This window comes from Pseudomyrmex gracilis, unplaced genomic scaffold, assembly GCF_002006095.1.
Source record: "Pseudomyrmex gracilis isolate BER0280 unplaced genomic scaffold, ASM200609v1 scaffold_22, whole genome shotgun sequence".
Taxonomy (NCBI): Eukaryota; Metazoa; Arthropoda; class Insecta; order Hymenoptera; family Formicidae; genus Pseudomyrmex; species Pseudomyrmex gracilis.
The window spans coordinates 356095-377886 of NW_018020606.1; the positions used below are offsets into that span (position 1 = coordinate 356095).

The window sequence follows — 21792 nt, forward strand, 5'->3', positions numbered from 1 at the left end:
ACCATTTTGCTAGATTCGCAATAGTTACCGAGATTTTAAGTAACAAAAATCCGCGAATAAGCGTGCATCAGGCTGTCTTACGCGCGTAGGACAGCCCGGCGCGCTTCACACAATTACATTTTAATATGTATATGTTATAGTATATGCTGTTATATTAGCTCCTTCCATATGTCGCTATAAGCATATACTATAAGCATATACTATAACATATACATATTAAAATGTAATTGTGTGAAGCGCGCCGGGCTGTGTCCTACGCGCGTAAGACAGTCCGATGCATGCTCATTCGCGGATCTTTGTTAATTAAAATCTCAGTAACTATTGCGAATCTAGCAAAATGGTATAGGACTTTTCACCTCAGTTTTATTCCTTCTACCTGCCTACGAGAGATGTTAAACCAATTCTGGGACACCCTGTATATTTCACGAAGGAAGGGAAGAATTATTAATGACGCAAATACTATTATATTACATATATAATACATTAGTAGTATCATTAATGTAACACATCGACGAGACCATGTGTAAGATCACATTTTTCAGTGAAGACAGAAGTTTCCTGACAGATTCGATTTCCGATATCACTCTTTTCCGCACTACATCGGAACGTTTACTTACATCAGCAAGAAACTTGATCTGTCGCCAAATGCTGAACGTAAAAAGACTACCAATATATTCAAATAGAAAATCCATTATCAGTATTAAATGTAGGCACATTTGCCAGTACTTCGTCAGGCACGAGTCTCTTAAAATAATGTTAGAAAAAAAATATTTCTGATGTAAAATATTTGTTAAATACTTTTACTATTTACGTCATTCAAATGCAATACATACTTCGTCTTCCTCAGCTTTCCGAATCTTCATCTCTTTTTGCTTTAAACCATGTGGACCTAATCTCGCAATTTGTTCGGCTATTCGTGCTTCCTCTTTTTGCGCCAACGTTTCGAACATTTTCACACTCGATATGAATGCTAACGTGATCATTGGCGCGCTAACAAAATACTTTTCGAGGATATTTGCCCAATACGATAATGGTTCGTTTTCTAATTTTGTCACGTCGTTTAGAAAGTTAAATATTTCATCCAACTAGACAAGAAAAAAGTCAAACTAAGCATAAGTAATAATATAATTTACAAGTAAAGCGTAGTTTGTGTGTCAACGGGCTAGAGTGTCATCTGCAACGTACTTTGTTTGTGTTCTCAAACGTGATATAATCGAAAAGAATATTTGCGATGTAAGAATCTGAATTGCTGTTTAAGTCATTTAGAAGGAAAGAACGGTGTTGGTCAATTGCGGTTCTTATTTCCATTTTTATTGGGGTTGTGTCACTGCCACGTAAATTGTTAAGTATCTTTATCAAACACCACTTCATTATCATATTGATTTTACTGGCTACACATAAAATATAGCATTTTACCGAATAGATTTGGAAAAACAATTATTTACTTTTTTTTTAATTGTTTTGTTTTTAAAGTTTCTTGATAACAGATTTCATATATCGATCACAAAATTTGTGAAAAAAGCTCACAATCATATACTCAATAGAAGAATTCGATTTTCAAGAATATTACCTTTGTTACATAAAAAAAAAAAATCACATTTATATCATGTGTATTTGTTATATTTATATTATATGATATATATTTGCGAACATATGTATAAATTTATAAAATACTTGAAACAATTAATATTTACGCATATGCAATATGTCTTCTCTTGTGAGTTGTGTTCCAGAAAGACAAAAATAGAAGATTGTAACTTGATGCTGATAGTAATAGCGATTAATAGTTTTGACGTAGATAATACTTAATTCACGAAACGTTTTATACAACAGATTGGATTTAGATATGAGATAGTTCCAGAGTACTAAACAACTATGCACTTCATATCTTTGATTAAACGAGAACGGCCCTTTCCAAATTAAATTCACTATCCTGTCGTTGTCAGCGATATGGGGATAATAAACGACTAACGTCTTGCTTTTTTTAAACGGCACAGTCGGAGTCCTCCAAGGTTTTCGAAATCTACTCTGTTTTCTCTACAATTTTATGTTAAAAATATGAATCTCTTTAATATGCTTTTGTTTAAATAAACAAAAAAAAAGAAGCGCGCAAAGAGAGATAAAATGATAAAATATTACTTAAAAATATACCTTCAACAGTTTTTGTTCTAAAGGCATTAAAGCGAGGAAAACTTCATTATGTTTCACTTGACCTGCTATAAATATAGTTAAATTTTCTGGCCTATAAAATTTCTTGTGATAGTTTTTGACTTTTTTATTATTGGTGCTTTCACGTAAGTTTTTTGTAACACCTGTGCGTGTAAATGATTGATGTAGATTTAGAATTTGAAAGAGAGAACGAATATGTAAAAATTATGCGTATCATTCTATACCTTTAACATGCGATGTAAAACCACATCTTTTATCGTAAAATGTATTTATAATTTTATGCTCTATCAGATATGCGAGTGTGTTTTCCGCGTATTTTCTTTCACAATAAAGATCACCGGCATCCATACCTTTACCATTAATATGATGTATTTCTGTAAGATATGCTGAAGTCTGTGTCACAATATTATCAAACATTAATTATATTTGTATTTTTTTCAAATAATTTTGCTTGAGTATAAAAGTACTACGTATCACATATAATTAAATTAATTTATAGATGTGCGGGCAAATACAACATTAATAAATAATTTAAACTTATATCAATAAATTATTCACAAGCATGTACGATAAATTTTATATTACTTTAATGTTTTTATCTTTTATAATAAAGTTTTTTCATCAAAAGATACATAGTAAAATAAAACAGATTTGTTAGATTTTTAACAAACAAATGGATATCAACAAAATAATCTAACATACGAAGAAAATATCGTAAAATGTTCAAGTAGTCAGGAGAAAATTGTAAATACTTTGAGACTTGTTTCGATAAACACAGTCAATGGCAGATATCCTTCACACGCGTGTTCCTTTGTCAAGACTTGTTTCTTTGTATTTACAAGTTCCTTATAGCCTTAATTTACAACATTTTACGATCTTTTTCTTTCACGTTAGATTATATATCCCTTTGATTGTCTCTATCATATATATATATATATACACACACATGTATATATTTGTATACACATATATTTGTTAACACTCCGTTCACTGTGATTTATAAATGTTTTAGCTTATTTCTTGATAATGAATATGAAAAGCTTTCCACTTAAAATTTATATTTTGTGCGGTATTTTACTTTAAGTAGCGGAATTTCACGCTACTTAAAGTAATGTATTATTAAATACGTTAAAAAAATACGTTATTAAAGAAATCTTACCGTAAGAGTGGGATAAAAAATATGATCGAGATACACTGGCAGCAGAGAGAAAAATGCTTCGGTACAAGGTGTTTTAACTTGATAACAAGTACGATGATGAAAAATTGTAGCAGTGACGGTGGCTTCGCATTTCTGAATCCATTTCTTCATAACATCTTTATACGGATAATTTTTGCTACCCGTAAAAATAAGATGACACAGTGCGTAAGGCAGACCATCGTTGTTGTGTGTTTTAGTCGCTTTTTCAAAAAAATGTACACTTAACAATTATTTACAAATTATTGTTAAAAAATTTTATAGAAGAGCACATTTTTGGTTTTGTTCAAAAGAGACAACTATTGTCTCGTAAGTTTTGGAAAAGTTTAGCGATACGTGTCAATATATTACCAAAATTGAAATAACTGCTGACAAATGGACCTTCTAACTCTGCGAAACAAATAGTGATTCCGGTGGTTAGGGACTTATACATGTAGAATGGAATAGTATCCTCGATCATCAACGAACATATTTGTTCGAATTCACCTATAGTGTTGCTTGTATAACGCGGCATACCGACGAAAACACTTCGTGTTACTTATCAGAATCTCAAGTTCAAACTGTAGCGCAGAGATTAACGATTGAAGATAGAGCGGGAACTTTATGTGCGCGTTTCCTACCATTACCAGAAACCCCCACTACGCGCATGTTGCGATGTGTATACAATATATTCATGATTCTCTCTCTTTTTCTCTCTTTCTTTGTGTGTTTCTTCTTAATACATATGATATTTATTAGTCACATAAAAGTTTTTGTTTTGAAAAACATTTATTCTTCATAAAAAATTATATTAATGTTATATATAAAAATCATATAAATATAAATACAGAATGTTCCATTTTAAGAGGTATCCTCGAATATCTTGTAAATAACGCATTTTCGTGAAAAATAATTCAGACAACATTTGTTTGATCTTAAGAAGGTCATAAACAATAATCACAATTTGTTGGAGGCGTTAAGATCACGTCAAGATCTTCTTAAACTCATATATTTTTTATGGTCTTCGTTTTTGCACAATTTGTCCATATTTGTCTATTTATGCAGTTTTTTGTCCAACCTTTCGAAACTTGTAATAAAAAGATTGTGATGCGAGAGAAAACGCGTGTTGGGGAAGACAGAAAGGAAACAGGATGAGATAATTATTTGTTTGACAAAAAAAACGTGCAGCTGTTAGTGATAACAGAGAACAATGAAATTATCGTTACTCATAGCAACTAGTTTGGTCCTTTGAGGTGCAAATTGGTGCACCTAACCGATGCGTTGACCAATATGGTTTCATAGTCAAATCAATAGCACACTGGGACCACACTGGATAGCGATGTTGTCTGAGCGAAGCCAGGAAGATTCAAAGGATTAAACGGTATCTAAAGGAAATCCTATTGTTCATATCCGTTCGACGAATGTACATTTCCACCATTAATGGGAAAATAATATTCATAATCTAAATTGTGTTACCTGCCTCAGCACGTTGTTCGCCGGATATTGAAAATAGAGATATCACGAGAATGTATTCAGGGCAAAACCTTTATATGTAATTTTTTTTTGCGTCTATATAGGGCAACCTACAGCGTCTCTCTAATAATCGGCATTTTTTAAATTTTATTTTTTCTGGTTGTTAAAATGTTTGTCTGTGGTTACTTTTTACTTGACATTGTAATAGGCTGACTTTTATGAATTTTTTATGGCAACATGTTATTTCGAAGTCCTTTAGTTTTTTATTCTTTAGTTGTCATTTAAAAAAAAAAACAAAATTGACATGTATTTTAAAATGTAAATTATTGGATGTTATTACGTGTGTGTGTGTGTGTGTGTGTGTATAGAAAATAAAATTAATTTCAATCCGTAACAGGCAATCGATCTTTTCGGAAATACAGATGACTATTACGTGGAAAATTGCGCGTATCAAAAGAGCAGCGATCGTCACTTTGATACAATGTTAATGTATGAATTTGTTACCATGCATATCACATTATCTTTTGGTTAACAAATTTATCAACGCGCGTTAGGTTGGGGGATGCATGTGTGCATTTAATTGATAATCTTCTCACATATTTTTATTGCACTTTTTTATTGTTAACCATACAGGTTGCATAATTCTGCAAAAAAAAAAAAAACAAACTTATCAGCTTTATTGTTTCATTTTTGAAAATTGACTAAAGATAAAGAGTTGCCGCACGCGATCAGTCAGCAATTTATTTGCAAAATTACCATAATTTTACCGTGTGTTTGTTTGCTAAAATATAACAAGGCACAAATTTAATAGACAATTAATTAATAGCCATTAATTGTCTGTCGTTTAATAGAAGTCCTTTGTCCCTTTCTCTTCTATACCATCACGATAGTTATTCGGTTAATAACGCGGATAAACCCGAACGTGTTTTCGCACGGTCTCATTTGACTCGACTATAATGGTCGTCGAATCCCTGTAATAATTAGTCTATTACGTGGATTATTTGTTTACTTTTATGTACGAACAATATTGTTCATCATAGACATAAAACGGAATAAGACAAGATTTTGTTTTCTCGTATATTGACATTGCATTGTCATCTCTCTCTCTCTTTCTCTCTAGTTACTTATAAAATGTGTACTCGGACTTTGTGAAAAAAAAAAAAACTGCATTAACGCTTCGGTGCCAGATATAAAAAATGACCTACGAGTTGTTCAGACTGGGTCTGTGAGATCCACGCGACTCTTTAAGTTTGAATACCTCCGCAAAATGCAAAATTGTTTCAATGTCTCTTTTCTGAATCGAAATATTGAACGATTCTGCTTTGATCAAAAGAAACAGACTGAAAAAATCTCCACTAGTTTTGAAGATACAAGTGTTTAAAGAAACACCTGACAATTTTTTTCGAAAAACAGGCTTTTTGTTAAAAAATGCATAACTTTTTTTTCACATTTTACTATGTCAAGTCTCTCTTCGTAGTATTTTAACTTCATACTCTCTTTTGCAAAATGTTATTTTTTCTAACACTTGCAATAATACGTTTAATCGCGTTTTTCTCTCATGTATATTTTATTGAAAGTGACGGTTGCAATTTTATTGCAACTTATCGGGTGAAATGCGTTTGAGAAAAAAAATTATATCTCGCGCCTGATCGGATCGCTCCCCCGGCAACGATTCGAGGGTCGCTGGAAGTGTGCGACTTTAAACTGCGCACACTTTCGGGACCGAAAGTGAAATTCTCTTCGCTCCTTTTACCGTTCGCGACGGTGCAAATGGGGTTGTATTTGGCGGAAGGTCACCGAGTTCTCTCCTGCGCGGGCAAGAACCGAACTCCAGAGAGGTCTGGGCGTCGTTTTCTCTCTCTCGTCTTTCCTCTTCCTCCTTTTTTTCGCTCCATTTCGCCGCCACCTTAGCGGAGAAACGTATTAAGTCGGGAAATGAAGGTTGTAAAGCCCCGGGCAGCTTTTTGCCGCGACAATCACACTCGACCGGAAGTTTCGCGCTCAGCCTTCGGGGCGGTTGAGAGAGTGCAACTGGAACTTGGTCTCGCGCGCAATAGCGTCTGTCAACCTTTCCGAGCGGAATGCCCTTAGTACTTCCTACAGAAACTTCTTCGGTATCAGCGAGAAAGAAGTATTTTCTCGTTTTCGACAAGGATTCAAGTAGAAAATCCGCTCGCGCGCTACCTGCCGCGTAAGAATTGCAAAACATTCGGGCTCTTCCTGACTCGTTGGTTCGCGAGAGAGTGAAGCGCAATGGCGAAGTTGAGCGAAATAAAAGGTAAGGCTTTCGGCGCCTTTTTCCCGAGAAAGATAAAAGCAACTTTAAATATGATAAATTTTCTAACGTTATTTTCTTTTTTTTTTTTTTTTTTTACGGTCATTAACTTCCGTTACTTCGCGGAGCTACGAAACGACTTTTCGTCGCTGTGTTGCTACGCATTAAGATAAAAAATAGAAAGATCAGAAAAACACGTGATCTTTGTATTATTACTCACTTGTACTTTGTTTGTTTGTTTTTTGTTTGTTTGTTTTTTTTTATTAATTCGCGAAATACAAATGGTGGTTGCTGCGAACCCTATACGTTGCACAACTCGCGGCGGCGATGCGCGGTTAACGATTGCTTGACACGAATAGAGCGCGCACTATTTTCTGATCACGTCGTTATCTGCGCGTCGTGATTGCACAACACGAAAAGTCTACACTATCTGATTTTTTTATCACGTAACGATGCTCCAACGACTGCATATCGCCGTATAAAAGTCGTTTCTGATATTTTTAAATGTTTTTTTACCCACACAACTTTCGAACGGGGGTTGATCTACCTTTTGATTTAGTTCAGTTATCCCGCGCGCGTGCGAATGTTGCACTCGGCGAGACTCCCCTAAAATTCAGGGGAGAGAGCAAAATCCGGAACGAAAGTTTGGGAACCGACATTATGCGGACGCACGTGGTTTTAATCGATTAATAAACGGCACGCACCTGTGTCACGTTAAAGAGATTTTCGGTATAATACGCGCGCAGTTGCTACTTGCTGTTGTAGCAAACGCGTTTATAACATTTTGCATGTTTCAAGTATTATTTTCAACACTCGACCAATCGGAATCGTTATAATTTTGCATTGGAATATTAATCATATATTGAAATGTAATAATTTTGTGTTTGGAACGTTGAAATTTACACGCAATAATTGCAATATATCGAAATTAACGAGAAACTCTTTGTGACTTTTTCGTCAGTTTCTATATAGTTACAAATTTGTAATATATTTGCGCACTTAAGTGACTACTCCCATGTCAGATTAATAATTTAATTACACAAAATATTATGCACAAAATATGTTTGAAGCTTTTGCGTTTAATGTTTTAATATGCGCTTTGACAGAGTTAAGAGATTTATTAAAATGACGTGTATATAACGTATAGATACAACAGAAACAGAGATAGAGAGAGAGAGAGAGAGAAAGAGACACAAGAGGACAATACATGCGATTGAATCAATTTCCTTGATTACACGCACTGGTGCAACGAAACGGATTTACAATCCGCGGTTTAGCTAGAATTTTCTTCGTGGTTTTGCGCACTAGATGCGTCTTAGTTTATATCCGTTCCATAAATCCGATCACTTTATCGTACGGCAAAGCACGATGATCCTGCGGATGCATGCGGCCAGTACTCGTCGCTATCCCGTACGGCGGGATTTCGGTCTGCTAAGCATGTTGACAACGTGTTGTAGCGCGCGTTCTCGTCGTTGGATGCTGCGGCCTGCGGACTGCGCGCACTGATCAATATGGAGGGGAGCTTTGGTCGAGGAGGAGCGCGCGGGTAGGGGTTAGTTTCAGGGGTTGCTTCGGCGAGGGAGGCTTGTGTCGGCGGCGGCGTTGGCGGCAATAGTGACGGAGGCGATAGTACGATGGTGGTAGTGATAGTGGTGGTGGTGGTGATGGTGGTGGTGGTGGTGGTGGCGGTGATGGTGGTGGTCCCGGCGACGACGTCGGGCTACGCCGAAGGTCGATCTGCTGGTGCTGCTGCTGGTGGTAGTGGCGGTGGTGGTGGCGGCAGAATGCGAGAACCGCGAAAGGGGAAACGAGCTCTCGCGCGGTCTTACCGCGCGCAGCTTTAGCCCGAAGGGGTAGAGAGAGTCCGTACGTACGTACGTACGGTACGTACGTACTGTACGTGGTGACGGTTCAGTACGTATCGCGACGTGGACGCGTCCGTACCGCGCACTCTTCGGCCCTGACTCCACTCTTTAAACTAGGTCAACCCCCGTACGAACGGGGATCCTCTGTGCATTAGCCCCACGAGAGAGAGGAGACCTCGGCAGTAGCAGCGCGCTCGCGGCCAAAGAGCACCGTCGACGAAGGTGTCTTCGTTTTTTCCGTTGCACATTTTTTCCGTTGATCACTATAAAAAAAAAATAAAAAAACAAAAAAATAAAAAAACAAAACAAAATAAAAAACTGACAGATCACTACTAATTGTTTTACGCACAAAATAGTGCGCTCATGTTCTCGGACAGTAGTAGGGGGTGAGATTTCTCGATTCGCGAATTCGCACGAGCATGAATAATTTGGAAAATTGTTTATCGTAGTATATTCTCAGTAACAGCGTGTATCACGTGTGTGTAAGATGATTTTCAAGTGAGAGAAAAAAAAAGGGAAACCAGTTTTAGGAGATACGTTGCGTTTGTCATAGATTTCCTCTGTCGGCGGGAGATGAACTATAGGTGGTTAACAGATCTCCGAAGTGAAAAGCTATCATCAGTCGGGATGATTTTGTGTATCCGCGATGTGTGGATTAATAAATCTAATTAGCACGGATTTTCGGATGATGAAACTCTCTTTCACTGATAATCTCTATCGACAAGCGTCAGAGAGTTCGACAGCTTGCCTCTCGTTTAGAGCTTCGTTTAGAGCGATGTCGCTTTTGCGACAATAGGATCTTCATGCGTGTTCATCGATCGTCGCGAGATCGTGACGCGCGGACAGTTTGTGAACGAACGATCGTCGATCCGCGATGCTTCCGCGTCGCGTTTAACGCGCGGTTCTTCTCCTCGATTTTTGCCGAGTGACTTGACAATGTTGGTGTAGCGAATGTGCAAAACTGTCGACGAGAAATTCGGAGTGGCGTGTTCGCAATAGCACGAGCGGGATCGACTGCTGCCACCCTCTTCCTCCTCCTCCTCCTCCTCCATTCCCCGAGTGTTTGCATTGCAATTTTGCGCTCTGACGTCTGTCGTTCGACGGTCGTCGGCGCTACGCTCGTCGCAACCAGGTCAAGTGTGCGCCAGCACCACCGCTGACCTTCACGGTGCGGAATTCGGAGATCTTTTTACCGCGTCCCCGCGCTTGATTAGTGCCGCATTAACGCATCACCGTACTAATAACGTGGATTTAATCAGTAAACACGTGAAAGAGTGGTGTAGTAATAACCCTTAATTGATTACCGCGCTCATTAACGATGACATTTCAATTCCCTCTGCGAATTATATTTTCCGATATTTTGATCGAGTTTCGCGAAATAGGAAGCAACAATTCGACGACGAGGGAATAAATTATTTCTTTCATTTTCGCAACTCGCGAAATAATTCATTATATTACGTAATCGTTCGGCGCCATTATTTCGTGACGTGTCGCCACACTTTCGCGTACTTTTCCCGAAAGCAAAAATACGTAATAACATTATTGTTCGTTCGCATTTTTTTTTTTGTCGAAGAAGAACAAATTTATTTAAATCTCTCCCGCGCGTTCTGAATGTGTTCTTTCTCAATTTTATTGGACCGTAATTGATAGCGACACACAAAATCACGACGCGTTTGTGCCACAAATAACGCCCCCGGGGCGTTTATGAATAAAATTTTCCGAGTCGTAACGTCGCGGAAAACGCGGCCCTGAAAAATTCACGTCGTCACGCGGTTTTCTTCTCCAGAGAGAACGCGTGCCGCGGTACAACCGTAAAAGCACAACCCCTTCTCTTCTTTTTTACGTTTTAATCCTCTGAAAAATGCAATCCTAACCGCCCAGTTGCATTGCGCGCCGCTATCTTGCGCGCGGTCCCGAAGGAGACGCTTCCGTGATGTTCACGACTCCTTTCCTCCCTTTTCTCGAAGTACCTGACGGATGTTTCTCCGAATCCGCGCTATATATATACATATATATATATATATATATATATATATACACATATATGTATATATGTATTCCTTTTAGAGTTTCGTATTTCTGAGCGGCGCGGCGGGAGAAGAGGAGGGAATCCGGGACATATCTCCGTGCTCGTTTCCAGGGAGTAATCTCTGGAGATATGCCTCGGGTAACGGGATACGTGCCCACTTGGAGCGGATCCCGGCTCGGCTCGGCTCGGGTCGTCCGTGCGCCGCCCGTGCAAAGTCTCCGTTCATCCTCGGCTGCGGATCCTTCGATCCTTCGCTTTCGCGTGACGCGATTCCTGGATGCTCTCGAAGAGAACGATAGAACTCAATAATCCGCTCACAGCGCGAGGATCTCCTTTTTTTTTTTTTTTTTTTTTTTGTAACACGCGATTTGCGAACTTATTACGAGCGATACATCGTTACGCGCGTGTCAAAGACACATCGATATATGAATGACTCTCGTTCGAAAGCGGCTATTGATATTGAGGCGCGGCTATTAAATGTGCGATAAAATTCGAAAGCTCTCGGGTAAACGTTTTTCACGATTTGATAGCGCACTCGCGGCGCGTTTCCCATTCACCGCAAATGCGTATAAAGGCTGCGGGTATTCAAAGCGGATGTGCGGTAAAGCGCTATGTATAATCGTTTTCTCGTCTCTGCGGATGTGCATTAATGAATTAGCGCTTAAATTTGCGGATGTTGCATGTTTTGTGTCGTAATTACATTACGCCTGAGAATCAAAAGAGTTTGATCGCTTCGAAATATAATTTTTGTAATTTTGATCGAATTTTCGCCAAAGTAATTCTGACGATTCCGGTGTCTTCTTTCGAAAAAAAAAAAAAAAACATTAGATACGCGCGCGCTCGATTAATGCAAAGTATCTCGTGTCGCGCGCGAGATGTCTCTTGTAAAGTCGCGTAATGTACACTTAATCGATCATGCGCAGCCTGACAAAGTACACACACGCAACAATGTATCTTATAGTTGATTGGGAATGGTACGTCGGCCCCGGGAACTCAAACTCCGGGAATTTCTTTCGAGCGGGGGGAGGGAAAAGGGGAGGAGTACGAGTCCACTTGTTCGCCATCGATCAAAGATATATATATATATATATCTCCGTGAATTCTCCGACGAGAGGAGTTCTTCTTTGAACTCCTGCATCCTTTCGAGGACACTTTGCTGCTCGTCGTTGAAAACAATCGTCGATTTCTCGCTTGTCTTTCGAGATAATGCTCTCGCACTGTATGTATTTCAATATCGAAGTAAATGTCTCGACGACGAGACGTGACGCGATCACGATTTCTTCTTCGTTATTTCTACTGTACGTCTCTCGCTTTGGAGAATTATGTGTGTCTCGAGAGGAAATATTTTATCTTCAATGTTCTTCTTGTGCGCGCAGAGACGCACAGCGAGATCGTGTAATCACGATTCTTGGAAATGTACAATCACATTTCTGAAGCTTGAATAAATTCGCGATGGACTCGCGATTGTGTTATTGAAATTTACGATTATTAAGGTCGGCCGTTTTAACAACCCCGTTCCTATTACTTTTCACGTAGCAACCGTACGTCGCGCGAGGAGGTCGCGCGCTGCGAGAGCGTGATCGGAATAAAGCAGCGGGGGGAACACGCTTCCAGCAGCAGGAAGAATTAAAACAACGCCGTTGGCGGCGTCACGTTTTTTGGAGGACAGTCCTTCGATATTCCGCTAATAAACGGTAGAGGATAATGCGCGGTAATAAAGAATAACGCCGCGGATAGGATAACATTCCGAGAGACAAAGGGTCTTCTCGGTCTTTTTTGCGGACATCCTTGCGATAAAAAGCGACAAGATGACGCCCGCGGGATAATCGAAAGGGAATCCTTCCGTCGTAAAACAGTTTCAGTGTGTTTCTCTCGTTCGGTATTCCGGGCAAGCTCCGGCGGAGAAACTCTTCGTGTGGGATTTTCAATTTGGATTTTCGCGAAACGGAGAAGAGTACGTTCCTCGAACAATTTGTTGTGTACGCGAGTTTCAGTGACATGCTGCTCGGTATTAACAGCGAACCAAGTGCGACATCACCCAAGGATTCTTTCGCGGGACATAGCGAGAAATCGTCGAGAATTGTCGAAGGTAATTTTTCGCACGTGTGTGTTGAAAAAAAAAAAAACGAGAATCTTTTTTTTCTTTTTCTTTTATATTTTACAAAAATGTGCTTTGATTTGCAACGTCGTAAAATTCAATTTCGGTCAAAGTAATACACATTTCTCGAATGGGAATATATACAAATGTATATATCCGCGTGTGGACTATAGTTACCGCACGCGCGGGAATATTTTCCGCGAAGACAGAGTATTGTCTGAGTTTTCCTGGAGCGCGCCGCCATTGAATATATTTATTCGAAAAACCAATGCGCGGACGCGTATAAATTCTTATTTTCCTTCTGCCTTTCCCGCTCGGTAAGACGCTATATTTCGTTGGAATCTCGAAACAGCGCACTCTCGCGAATGAGAACGTAGTATGACACACGTGTCTCATAACGTTTGTGTATACACATAAGCGAACGAATTTTGCAATGTTCGCAAATAAATAAAAACAAATGGAAGACACAAGAGAGAAGGTTGTTTCTTCTATGATTTTGTTGCATATTTTCTATCTCTATATAATTTTGCGTATTGCGTGATTTTATATTATTAGTTTATATATTATTTAGATTCATTTTATATTTATAAAAAGAATCGAGAAGATTATTTTGCGCCATTTTTTTTTGTCGGTTTCGAGAGCCCGCCCCGATAGCAGAAGCGCTTGATCCGCCTACGTGTCAGCTCTGTAAATCCGGAACGGAATAACGTCGCGACTTTTCACCGACTTCGACGGCTCGGCGGAAAATCTCGGGAAATTTGTGCGACGTTCGCCGAGCGCTGTTCTCGCGCTGTGCGCGCAGTATCGCCAGTGTTGTCGCCGCCGATAAGTATCGCGCGGATGCGGAGCCAACCGGAAATTCTCGCAATCTGCGATCCCGTGTCGATCCCTTTACTCCCTGGGTTCCGAATGAAATCCCGCGCGCCTCTCCTCACGCCGCTGGCTGCTGCGCGTTGCTGTTGCTCCGCTATTCTTTCGCATCCATTCTCTCGCCCGTTCACCTACCTTTTCCCTCCTATCGCGTTTGTATTCGTTCGTTTTTTTCCCACTTTCCCGTTGCTCTCGCGCTCTTCTCGTGATTGTTGATGAAAAATATCTCGGCGAGATCGATCTATCCACGTCCAGGCGCATTTTGATCGATTTCTCGAAAACAAATATTTCACTTTATTTATAAATAAATTTTTAATTTTTTAAATACCACAGTTAATGAAAAAAATTGCTCGAAATAAAGAACGTGTTTTTTTATGAGTTCGCGAACGTTGCGAAAACGTTGTGACGATGTGATATATATCTCTAAGTGTTTTAAAACAAAATTACTCTCTTGTACTTCTCTCTCTTGTACGTAATATATTTTACAGTATTACTTTTCTACGAGTTATCTATCATGACGGGAAGCAGAAGAGGTAGAGAAGAAAAGAGCGAACACTTCATGTTCTCTAGTAGTTCATGCATGAAAATTTTATCTACAATATGTTTGCTCGTCTGCTTTACCATCAGTCTGCTTTTTATTCAATTTTATTACTTGTCCTGTGCTCTTCGTTCCCCCGCTTCTGTTTTTCTTTTTTCTCTTTTCTGTCTTGCACCGCGTACGAAAAATATTCCATAGGAGAGAAAAGAAGAGCGGGAGAAAAGGGAGAGAAATTATTGCACGCTGTGAAATACTTTCGTGGGATCAGCACGTCGATCTCTTTACTGCCGGTTCGATAAGTCCCGAACTTCCGCTCTTTTTCGTCGAAAGACTTCTTCTTTGTCAATTCTGGAAATCTTTTTCGTATTCGAAGATACATGTACGTACTTTGAGGTGGTTCTCTTTTTGTTGAGGTAGTGTGTTCTACGATGGATATATTAAATCTCTGAGATAAAAGCAGCGAAAATTCGTTCGACGTTCGTTCAAAAATCTCAAAGTGATTCAAAACAGGCAAAAGTTAAACCTCCCAATTACATAATTTTCACGTTTTTATCACGTTCATGTCACATTTTAAACGTTGTTCAAATGATAATTCGACAAATCTGTTCGCGAGATTTACGTTTGTTTAATTTTCTTTTTTTTTCTTTTTTTTCTTACAATCTGCGTTTTTTTCACAAAAGAAAACCTTTGACAAAGGTAACGTAATCAAGAACGTCGGATTTTTTTTGTCTGAAAATATATTTATCGAACTTCTTCCATCTTCTTCCGTTTTAAACATCCGCGACAGGACAAAGGCCAAAAGGCATCATTGCAGAATCTACGAAGATCAGCGCCGTTGATCCTTTTATTTCCGCCTCGATAAATTGCGAGCCTCAGCAAGATTTGTCCACGAAATTTTCTTCGCAATCGTTTCTATAAATCTCTCGAGAGGAGAGGTGATATCATTCAAAGTTTTTATTTTTTTTTTTTTTGTGTTCTCGGTCGAAACGCGATAAGAACACGATGGCCCGACGAACTCGCATTTGCTTCGAACCTTTTGCGAACTCGGTTTTTCTCCACCCCCGTTGCTCTGCTTAAAAATACTGTTTCTACGCGAAAAGGTCGATACGATTTGGAGGCATCCCGGACGTTTCTCTCGTCTGGATTCGATAAATCTTGAACTTTGACGTTTTTACTATGTAACTCCTTTGCCACCGCGTGCGCATAAATCCTCTCCAACTTTTCCGATTCACGGGGAGGCCCCCGCAGGATATCGTATCGCGGCTCGTTGGATATCGAAAGACCCGGCGCGCACCGCCGGTTCGTTTATTACCGGCGCGCTTCTCTTTCGCAAGATTGTGCTTACGTCAGACGTAAGTACCACGACGGGTGCTTTCTTTTTTTTTTCCCTCTCCCCTTTGCTTTCACCGCATCAAAACGTGTTTTCGTCGAACATGCAGTTTCAGGTTTTGACGGAAACCTCTTTCTCTCTCTCTCTCTTCCTTCTCTTCGACAACTCCCGATAAATCTCGAACGTTCAAGCGATAATCCATAAATCTCGCGAACTTCCCATCCGTCGACTTTTCGACGTCTTGACCGCAGCATCGACGTCTCTGTCTTACACCCGTGTGTTACGTTCGTGTTTTCGTTTTTCCGCCAGAACTATCACTTCGTTTTGCTCCGGGCTCCGCGCCGTCTCTCCTCGTCCGGTGAAAATATTTTTACGGGGCAGAAGTTTTCGAGCGCGCGCGTCGTCGCCGTTTCGCTCTTGTAACTATCAGTCCGATAAATCTCTAACTTCTGAAAAGAGAGCAGGAGAGAGAGAGAGAGCATCGCCATGTTCTATAAATTTGCCCGCTCGTTCCTCGTGAACTCTCATCGTCATTACTCTTGCATTTCTTGACCAGCGTACTTTGACGCGCGTCTTGTTATACGAGAGATAACGCTGTTCCGCGCCGTGAGTTTATAAACGCGTCTCTCCTCGCCATTGGTTCACCGGCATCTTCCCGATATCTTCGTTTTTCTTCTCCTCTCGATCGGTCTTCACTTCGCTTCCTGTTATCGGGACGTATATCCGATATCCCGTAGTCGAATATATCGGCCAGCTTTTATCTTACCTCCTTTTTTCGCCGCTCGCTTCCGGGATTCAGCTTGCTCGCGATAATTTTTTTCTTCGGGAGAAAAACGCACGCGACGAAATTTCTTCGGTGTGCAACACGCCACGACAGCGATTCCACGCTCGCGATTTCTGTAACAAGTCGCGCTTCCTTCGACAACTTAGAAAATTGCCGACGTAGTCGCAAAATGTGCGTTCGAAGAAGAAGCGCTCGTTTCTATCTTACAGCGAGCATTTACGTTCGCTACGTGCGCGAACGGAAAAATATTCTGAAATCTACGCGCCCAGTGCATTTCGCGTCATCGTCGAACGTGCGCGCATATATATATATAGGCGAACGTTAAACAGAATTTACGCTATCGTTCTTATCGCGAGATGTACGTGTCGTAGACACGTTTTCTTTGCAATTCTTTTTCTGTTCTTTCACGCCTTATAAAAGGGATAAGACGCGCTAAACTCGATAATGTCTTTCCGTACGAAGCTGCCCTCGTACGACAGTTTTACTTCCGCCTCTTGCCTTTCGGGAATCGAAATTCGAGGACAGTATCCCAATTTACGAGGTCGGCTTTTATACCCAGCGGGAAACTCGAAAATGACTCGACGTAATCCTCATAAATTTCGCGAAGCACCGGCCAAAAAAAGGAAAACAAAAGACGAGCCTCTCAGATGGAGTTTTCTCTTTTTCTTACCGCCGCCTACTTATCAGTGGAAGACGCTGGCCGACGCTCCCACGGGAAAAATTTTTCCTCTTCGCCGTGGACGAAGAAGAGTAAAATTTTTACGAACCTCTTGTTCGTCGAAGAAAATCAAATAAACTCGTTCGTCCGCCGCTCGCGATTAGTTGGAATCCAAAATCCATACTATTTGCGCGTCGTGTTTTTCTAGAATATCTCGAGAGAGAGAAAAAAACACAATTTCGGAATTGTGCTTTGCTTTTGCCGAAGTTTCTTGAAAAATTCTCGGTTTTTTTTTAGATACAATATTTGTAGATAAATTAGAGTTTTCACACACAACAGAGTTTTTTCTTAAATCGTAGATTTAATGTTTTCAAAATAAATTTCAAAAATAAATCTCGCAAATAGCGAATTGCTCCGCTTTAACGTTAGCGATATATCGCCTGTCTTTGATTTTCACTTTGTGTGACGCGTATGAATGTTCAATGATTTTGTGCAATCGAACACACACACACACACACACAAACAAACACACACGCATACGCGTCGTTCTTTTCATTCGCGGGCAAACGCCACAGAGTCTGCTATTTTCCAAAGGAACGCTTATCGCATCGCTTTAACCTCGATTTCCGAGTTGTGATATGACACGCACGTATACACATCACGTGAGAAATCGTTGCGTTCTCTCGCAATTTTACACTGCGTGTAATCTCCGACTTCTGACATTTGAAAAATTTGAATTCCGACCGCGAGCTTTAAATGTCAAAAACTCTTTGCAAATGGTATCAACATAAACAGATTGTCTAAAATAAAAAAGTTACTTATATCAACGCGTTCGTTTGGTTAGCAGCGTTTGTTTCAATCAATTTTTTTATTTGCGTACTACAACAACAAACACAGGTACATTATCGAACTATTTGCTGTTTGAAAATACAAATCAGAATGTTTTTTTTTTTTTTTTATTGATTTTATGTGAAATGAGTTTTGAGCAACATTGCTTTGTGTTATTGCAATTTTGCAAACAAACATTGTTTTATTGTGTTAAAATTTATTTCGTCATTTGCAGACGGTGTCGTACACACGTGGAGCTTGTGATTTGCGTCAGTTGTCTCTCGTCATCTTTCATGTCAAGAATAAAAACTGCGCGAAGAAGCGTCGCGATATCACGTTTTTGGACATATTGATAGTGGTGCTCGTGTAACGAAGAATAAATCATAAGGCGAGCATTGAGGGAGAAGGTGCCCATCATCACTCTCGGCATGAAAGGTGAGTTTTGTCCATACGCGCGCAATATATTTTTGTTTTGTGTTATTACAAACAACACAAAACACACACGACTAGAATTCTTTGTTACAGTATGACGAAAAACGAACTATGTGTCAAACGGTTATGTATATCACAATGTAAATCAAAGTTTGTACAATTTCATAAAACTACTGCGAATGCGTTGTTAAAAAAAAAAAAAAAAAAACCATTTCCGATTAGAGATAAATTATTGAGATCTCGGAGGAGACATTATGATTTTGTTTGAGTGCGGATGGCTTGTGTGTACATAATTGAGCAGCGAAACCAACAGGAGTGAAGAGCACACTCGAGCAAGTACTTTTTTTTTTGCCGATATTGTAACCGCGTCCCAAGAGTCACGTATGAATACGAAACAAACGTCGGAATGATATTCACGCGACTACGTGTGTGTTTACCCCCTTGTAGTTTTTTTATTTTTTTTATTTTTTTTATTTTTTTTTTATTATAGACAGCCGATTTGATTAATTACATCGAATAACGATTCATTTCTCGCGCAAATAAATTTTGCGGCGCGGCGATTTAATAACGTCGATAAAAATCTTTTTCCGCGCGCGGCATCCACGATATGCTACAGCTGAACTCGCTGTACGCGTAGTACTTGTGTGTTGAATCCGATGTACCGGCCGCATGCACATACGCGCGACTTCCATCATGTGTAACATACGGGGGAAAATGTTTTTTGAAATTTTATTTCATGTCGAATTATTAACCCGTGGTCGTTCACAAAAGATTGCGTGATAGAGTAACATAAAAATATCGATTACAGAGTAATTTGCGTTGTACGCTAACTTTTCTCTCTCTCTCTCTCTCTTTTGTTCTGTTATATTCAATTTATTTTATTCAAGCATATTTCACGGAATATCCTCCTCTTGAAACGAGAAAATCTCTCATGCAGTGTTTTCTCTTCCCACGAAGTTAAAATATATATATATACTTTTTTTCCCACTTGCGTATTTAAAATAATAGACTCAAAAATAAAAAAGGCTCGGTTTTTCTTACGGGCGAAAAAACAGACACGTAATTACGTACGTAGATTGTATTTTTGTAAATCCCCCTCTTTTCAAAAAAACATTGAATTGTCAATTTTGCGGATGTGTTTTTGTTACACAAATCTGCTCTGACAAAATGAACTTTGTGGGAAAACGACCGGTATGCGAAAACTCGCTTTATCCGAACGATCGTATTATACCGATTGGGATAGAAAATGAAGAGTCTCTACACACCTGTGTGTGTGGTCGATTAAAAAATATCATTCGATATCGGGTGTAGCACTTCGTTATGAAAATTCTATCATATTTCATCATTGCTATCGAGATGTCAATCAAAATGCAAAGCGACAACGATATTGCGATCGTCAGATACGATTGCCGCGCGGTTATGATAGATTTATACACTCTTTCGTTCTTGAAAGTGTGTGCGCGTGTGTGTGTGTATCAACGAGAAGAAGTCACTCCCTGTCGGGGGCGACTACGCGAAAATTGGCGGAATTTCGTGTCCGGCCTGGGGAGTATTACGCGGCCGTGGAGTAACAGCTGTTTTGCATAACCCAATTAGCTGGTGGCGCGTGCATACTAGAATTAAACTCGGCGTTTCACTCGACGCGCGCTTGAAAATCGTCGGCGATCTTTAACCGTCTGATCGCGAGATTCGCCGCGTTTTTAGTTTTTACTTGTAATTTTGCGCGTATGTGTGTGAAAACAAAATACATCAAGATACATCATCTGTCTGATTATTTGACGTTGTGACTGGCAATTTGTGGATCGTCTCCCCTAATTAAGACGCGGACGAGCACGATGACTTGTCATTCATTATTCATAAACCGTAAGCTATCTAAGCCGCGCTGTAGACTTTATTAAAACGTCAGCCCCACCGAAGCAATTTGCGTGTGTGTTTTGTGCGCGCAGCGCCCGAACACGACGTTAATTAGCCAATGGCCTGTCTGTATTAAGCTTTACTGCGGAAAATCAACATTTGAACAAATTAGGATATTTACAGATAAGATATGTATGTGGGTCTGTGACGCCCCCCCCAGTTGTCAACGCGCATTGAATAGCTTCTGCCACTAAAGAGAAACGACTTTCTGTCGCGAGGTGTCTCTTCGTCTTCAAATTATAAGCCGCTTCTATTCAGAGAAAAACTTTTAATGAGCGCTTCGATATTTATATCAAGATTTTTTTTTTCTCTTCAAATTTACTTACTTCTTTCGAAGTTACCTTACTGGTAATGGAGACCACGACCAATTTGCGAGTTGACAAACAACGTGTTCACAATGCAAGTATTTATTCACTCACGTTCATTCACGTGCGCCGTGTCGTCGAATAATCGAATATGACGTAATTGGCACGATCCTGCAAGTCGCGTCCCAGAGCCTGTTAATCGAATCTTGTCTCTGCCTGTTATAATTAAAGTTCCTCGCTTATTGGTCCCCCCGGTGGAATAATCGCAAAATTTGACAGGTCTAAAATTAATGTATTCTCTTAACGATGATTAAAAAAAACGACGTCTGTGTTCAATCAAAATAATTGATTGAAAAATTTAGCAGAACTTTTTTTTTTTTAATTGTCGTCAGAAAAATTATATTTTAGATTAAAAAATGTCAAATTTTGTGATTATATATTTCGTTCCAGAACTAATAAGCGGGAAACTTTAATTATTGAGGTATTAAAATTTATTTTGCGTAAAACACGCGTAATTGCGTTGTATGTGATTATTACTAATATAATTAAAACAATTCTTGTGTGTAAACAGTGTGATATTATCAGAAGTTAATTGAGAATTGAAAATTAGAGAAAACAAATGTATATTTCTTTGTCACGCACCAGACGCAGCGATTAGCTTTCAGCTGCTTCTGTATTAATCCGAGCCACCGATGCTAGGTGCAAATGTCTCTATGCGACTTGATCCCACGATTAACTGTCACCCTTATGTGACGGCTATTTGTGTGCGTAATTGTATGGTTGCCGATGCAAACGGTATATCGCGATCGTAAATCCGATACTGAATTATCCTGATGATAACGTATCGCGATACTCCCCGGTTTTGGATATAAATCGTCTCGTTTGCTTTCTGAGCAGCGCTCGTGAACCCAAATTATACCAATATTATACTTTTTGGATTTTTTTCGCTCCAATAACCGAATGAGAGATTGCGCGCGGACTCCTGAGAATTTGTCAAATTGTTTTTCGCGTTCAATCTCTGTTTTTTTTTTTTTTTCAAAAACTGAGAGC

At 39.5% G+C, this 21792-nt stretch overlaps 2 protein-coding genes across 2 annotated transcripts in view; one reads left to right on the top strand and one right to left on the bottom strand.

The window, feature by feature from the left end:
- Nucleotides 1-1683: 1683 nt before the first annotated feature.
- LOC109851963 (uncharacterized protein C05D11.1-like) lies at nucleotides 1684-3878 on the bottom strand. Its single transcript, XM_020422614.1, has 5 exons — nucleotides 3716-3878; nucleotides 3329-3567; nucleotides 2394-2562; nucleotides 2152-2312; nucleotides 1684-2037 (listed from the first exon to the last, which is right to left on the bottom strand). The coding sequence occupies exons 1-5, from the start codon at nucleotides 3876-3878 to the stop codon at nucleotides 1684-1686; spliced, it is 1086 nt and encodes a 361-aa protein (XP_020278203.1).
- A 5213-nt stretch (nucleotides 3879-9091) lies between these two features.
- The window catches only part of LOC109851964, a 124240-nt gene continuing 111539 nt past the window's right edge, over nucleotides 9092-21792 (top strand). The window contains exons 1-3 of the mRNA XM_020422615.1: nucleotides 9092-9178; nucleotides 12522-13074; nucleotides 18327-18526. Coding sequence (XP_020278204.1) covers nucleotides 18520-18526 — 7 coding nt within the window. The 5' untranslated portion in view covers nucleotides 9092-9178; nucleotides 12522-13074; nucleotides 18327-18519. The remainder of the gene's footprint in view (nucleotides 9179-12521; nucleotides 13075-18326; nucleotides 18527-21792) is intronic.

Excerpts from the sequence above, each read along its gene's own strand:
- LOC109851963 (XM_020422614.1), bottom strand. The coding sequence starts at position 3,878 with ATGCCGCGTTATACAAGCAACACTATAGGTGAATTCGAACAAATATGT. Across the intron at positions 2,563-3,328 it reads TTTTTTATCCCACTCTTACG|ACTTCAGCATATCTTACAGA; the intron begins GTAAGATTTCTT and ends ATTGTGACACAG. Across the intron at positions 2,038-2,151 it reads TAGAACAAAAACTGTTGAAG|AGAAAACAGAGTAGATTTCG; the intron begins GTATATTTTTAA and ends ATAAAATTGTAG.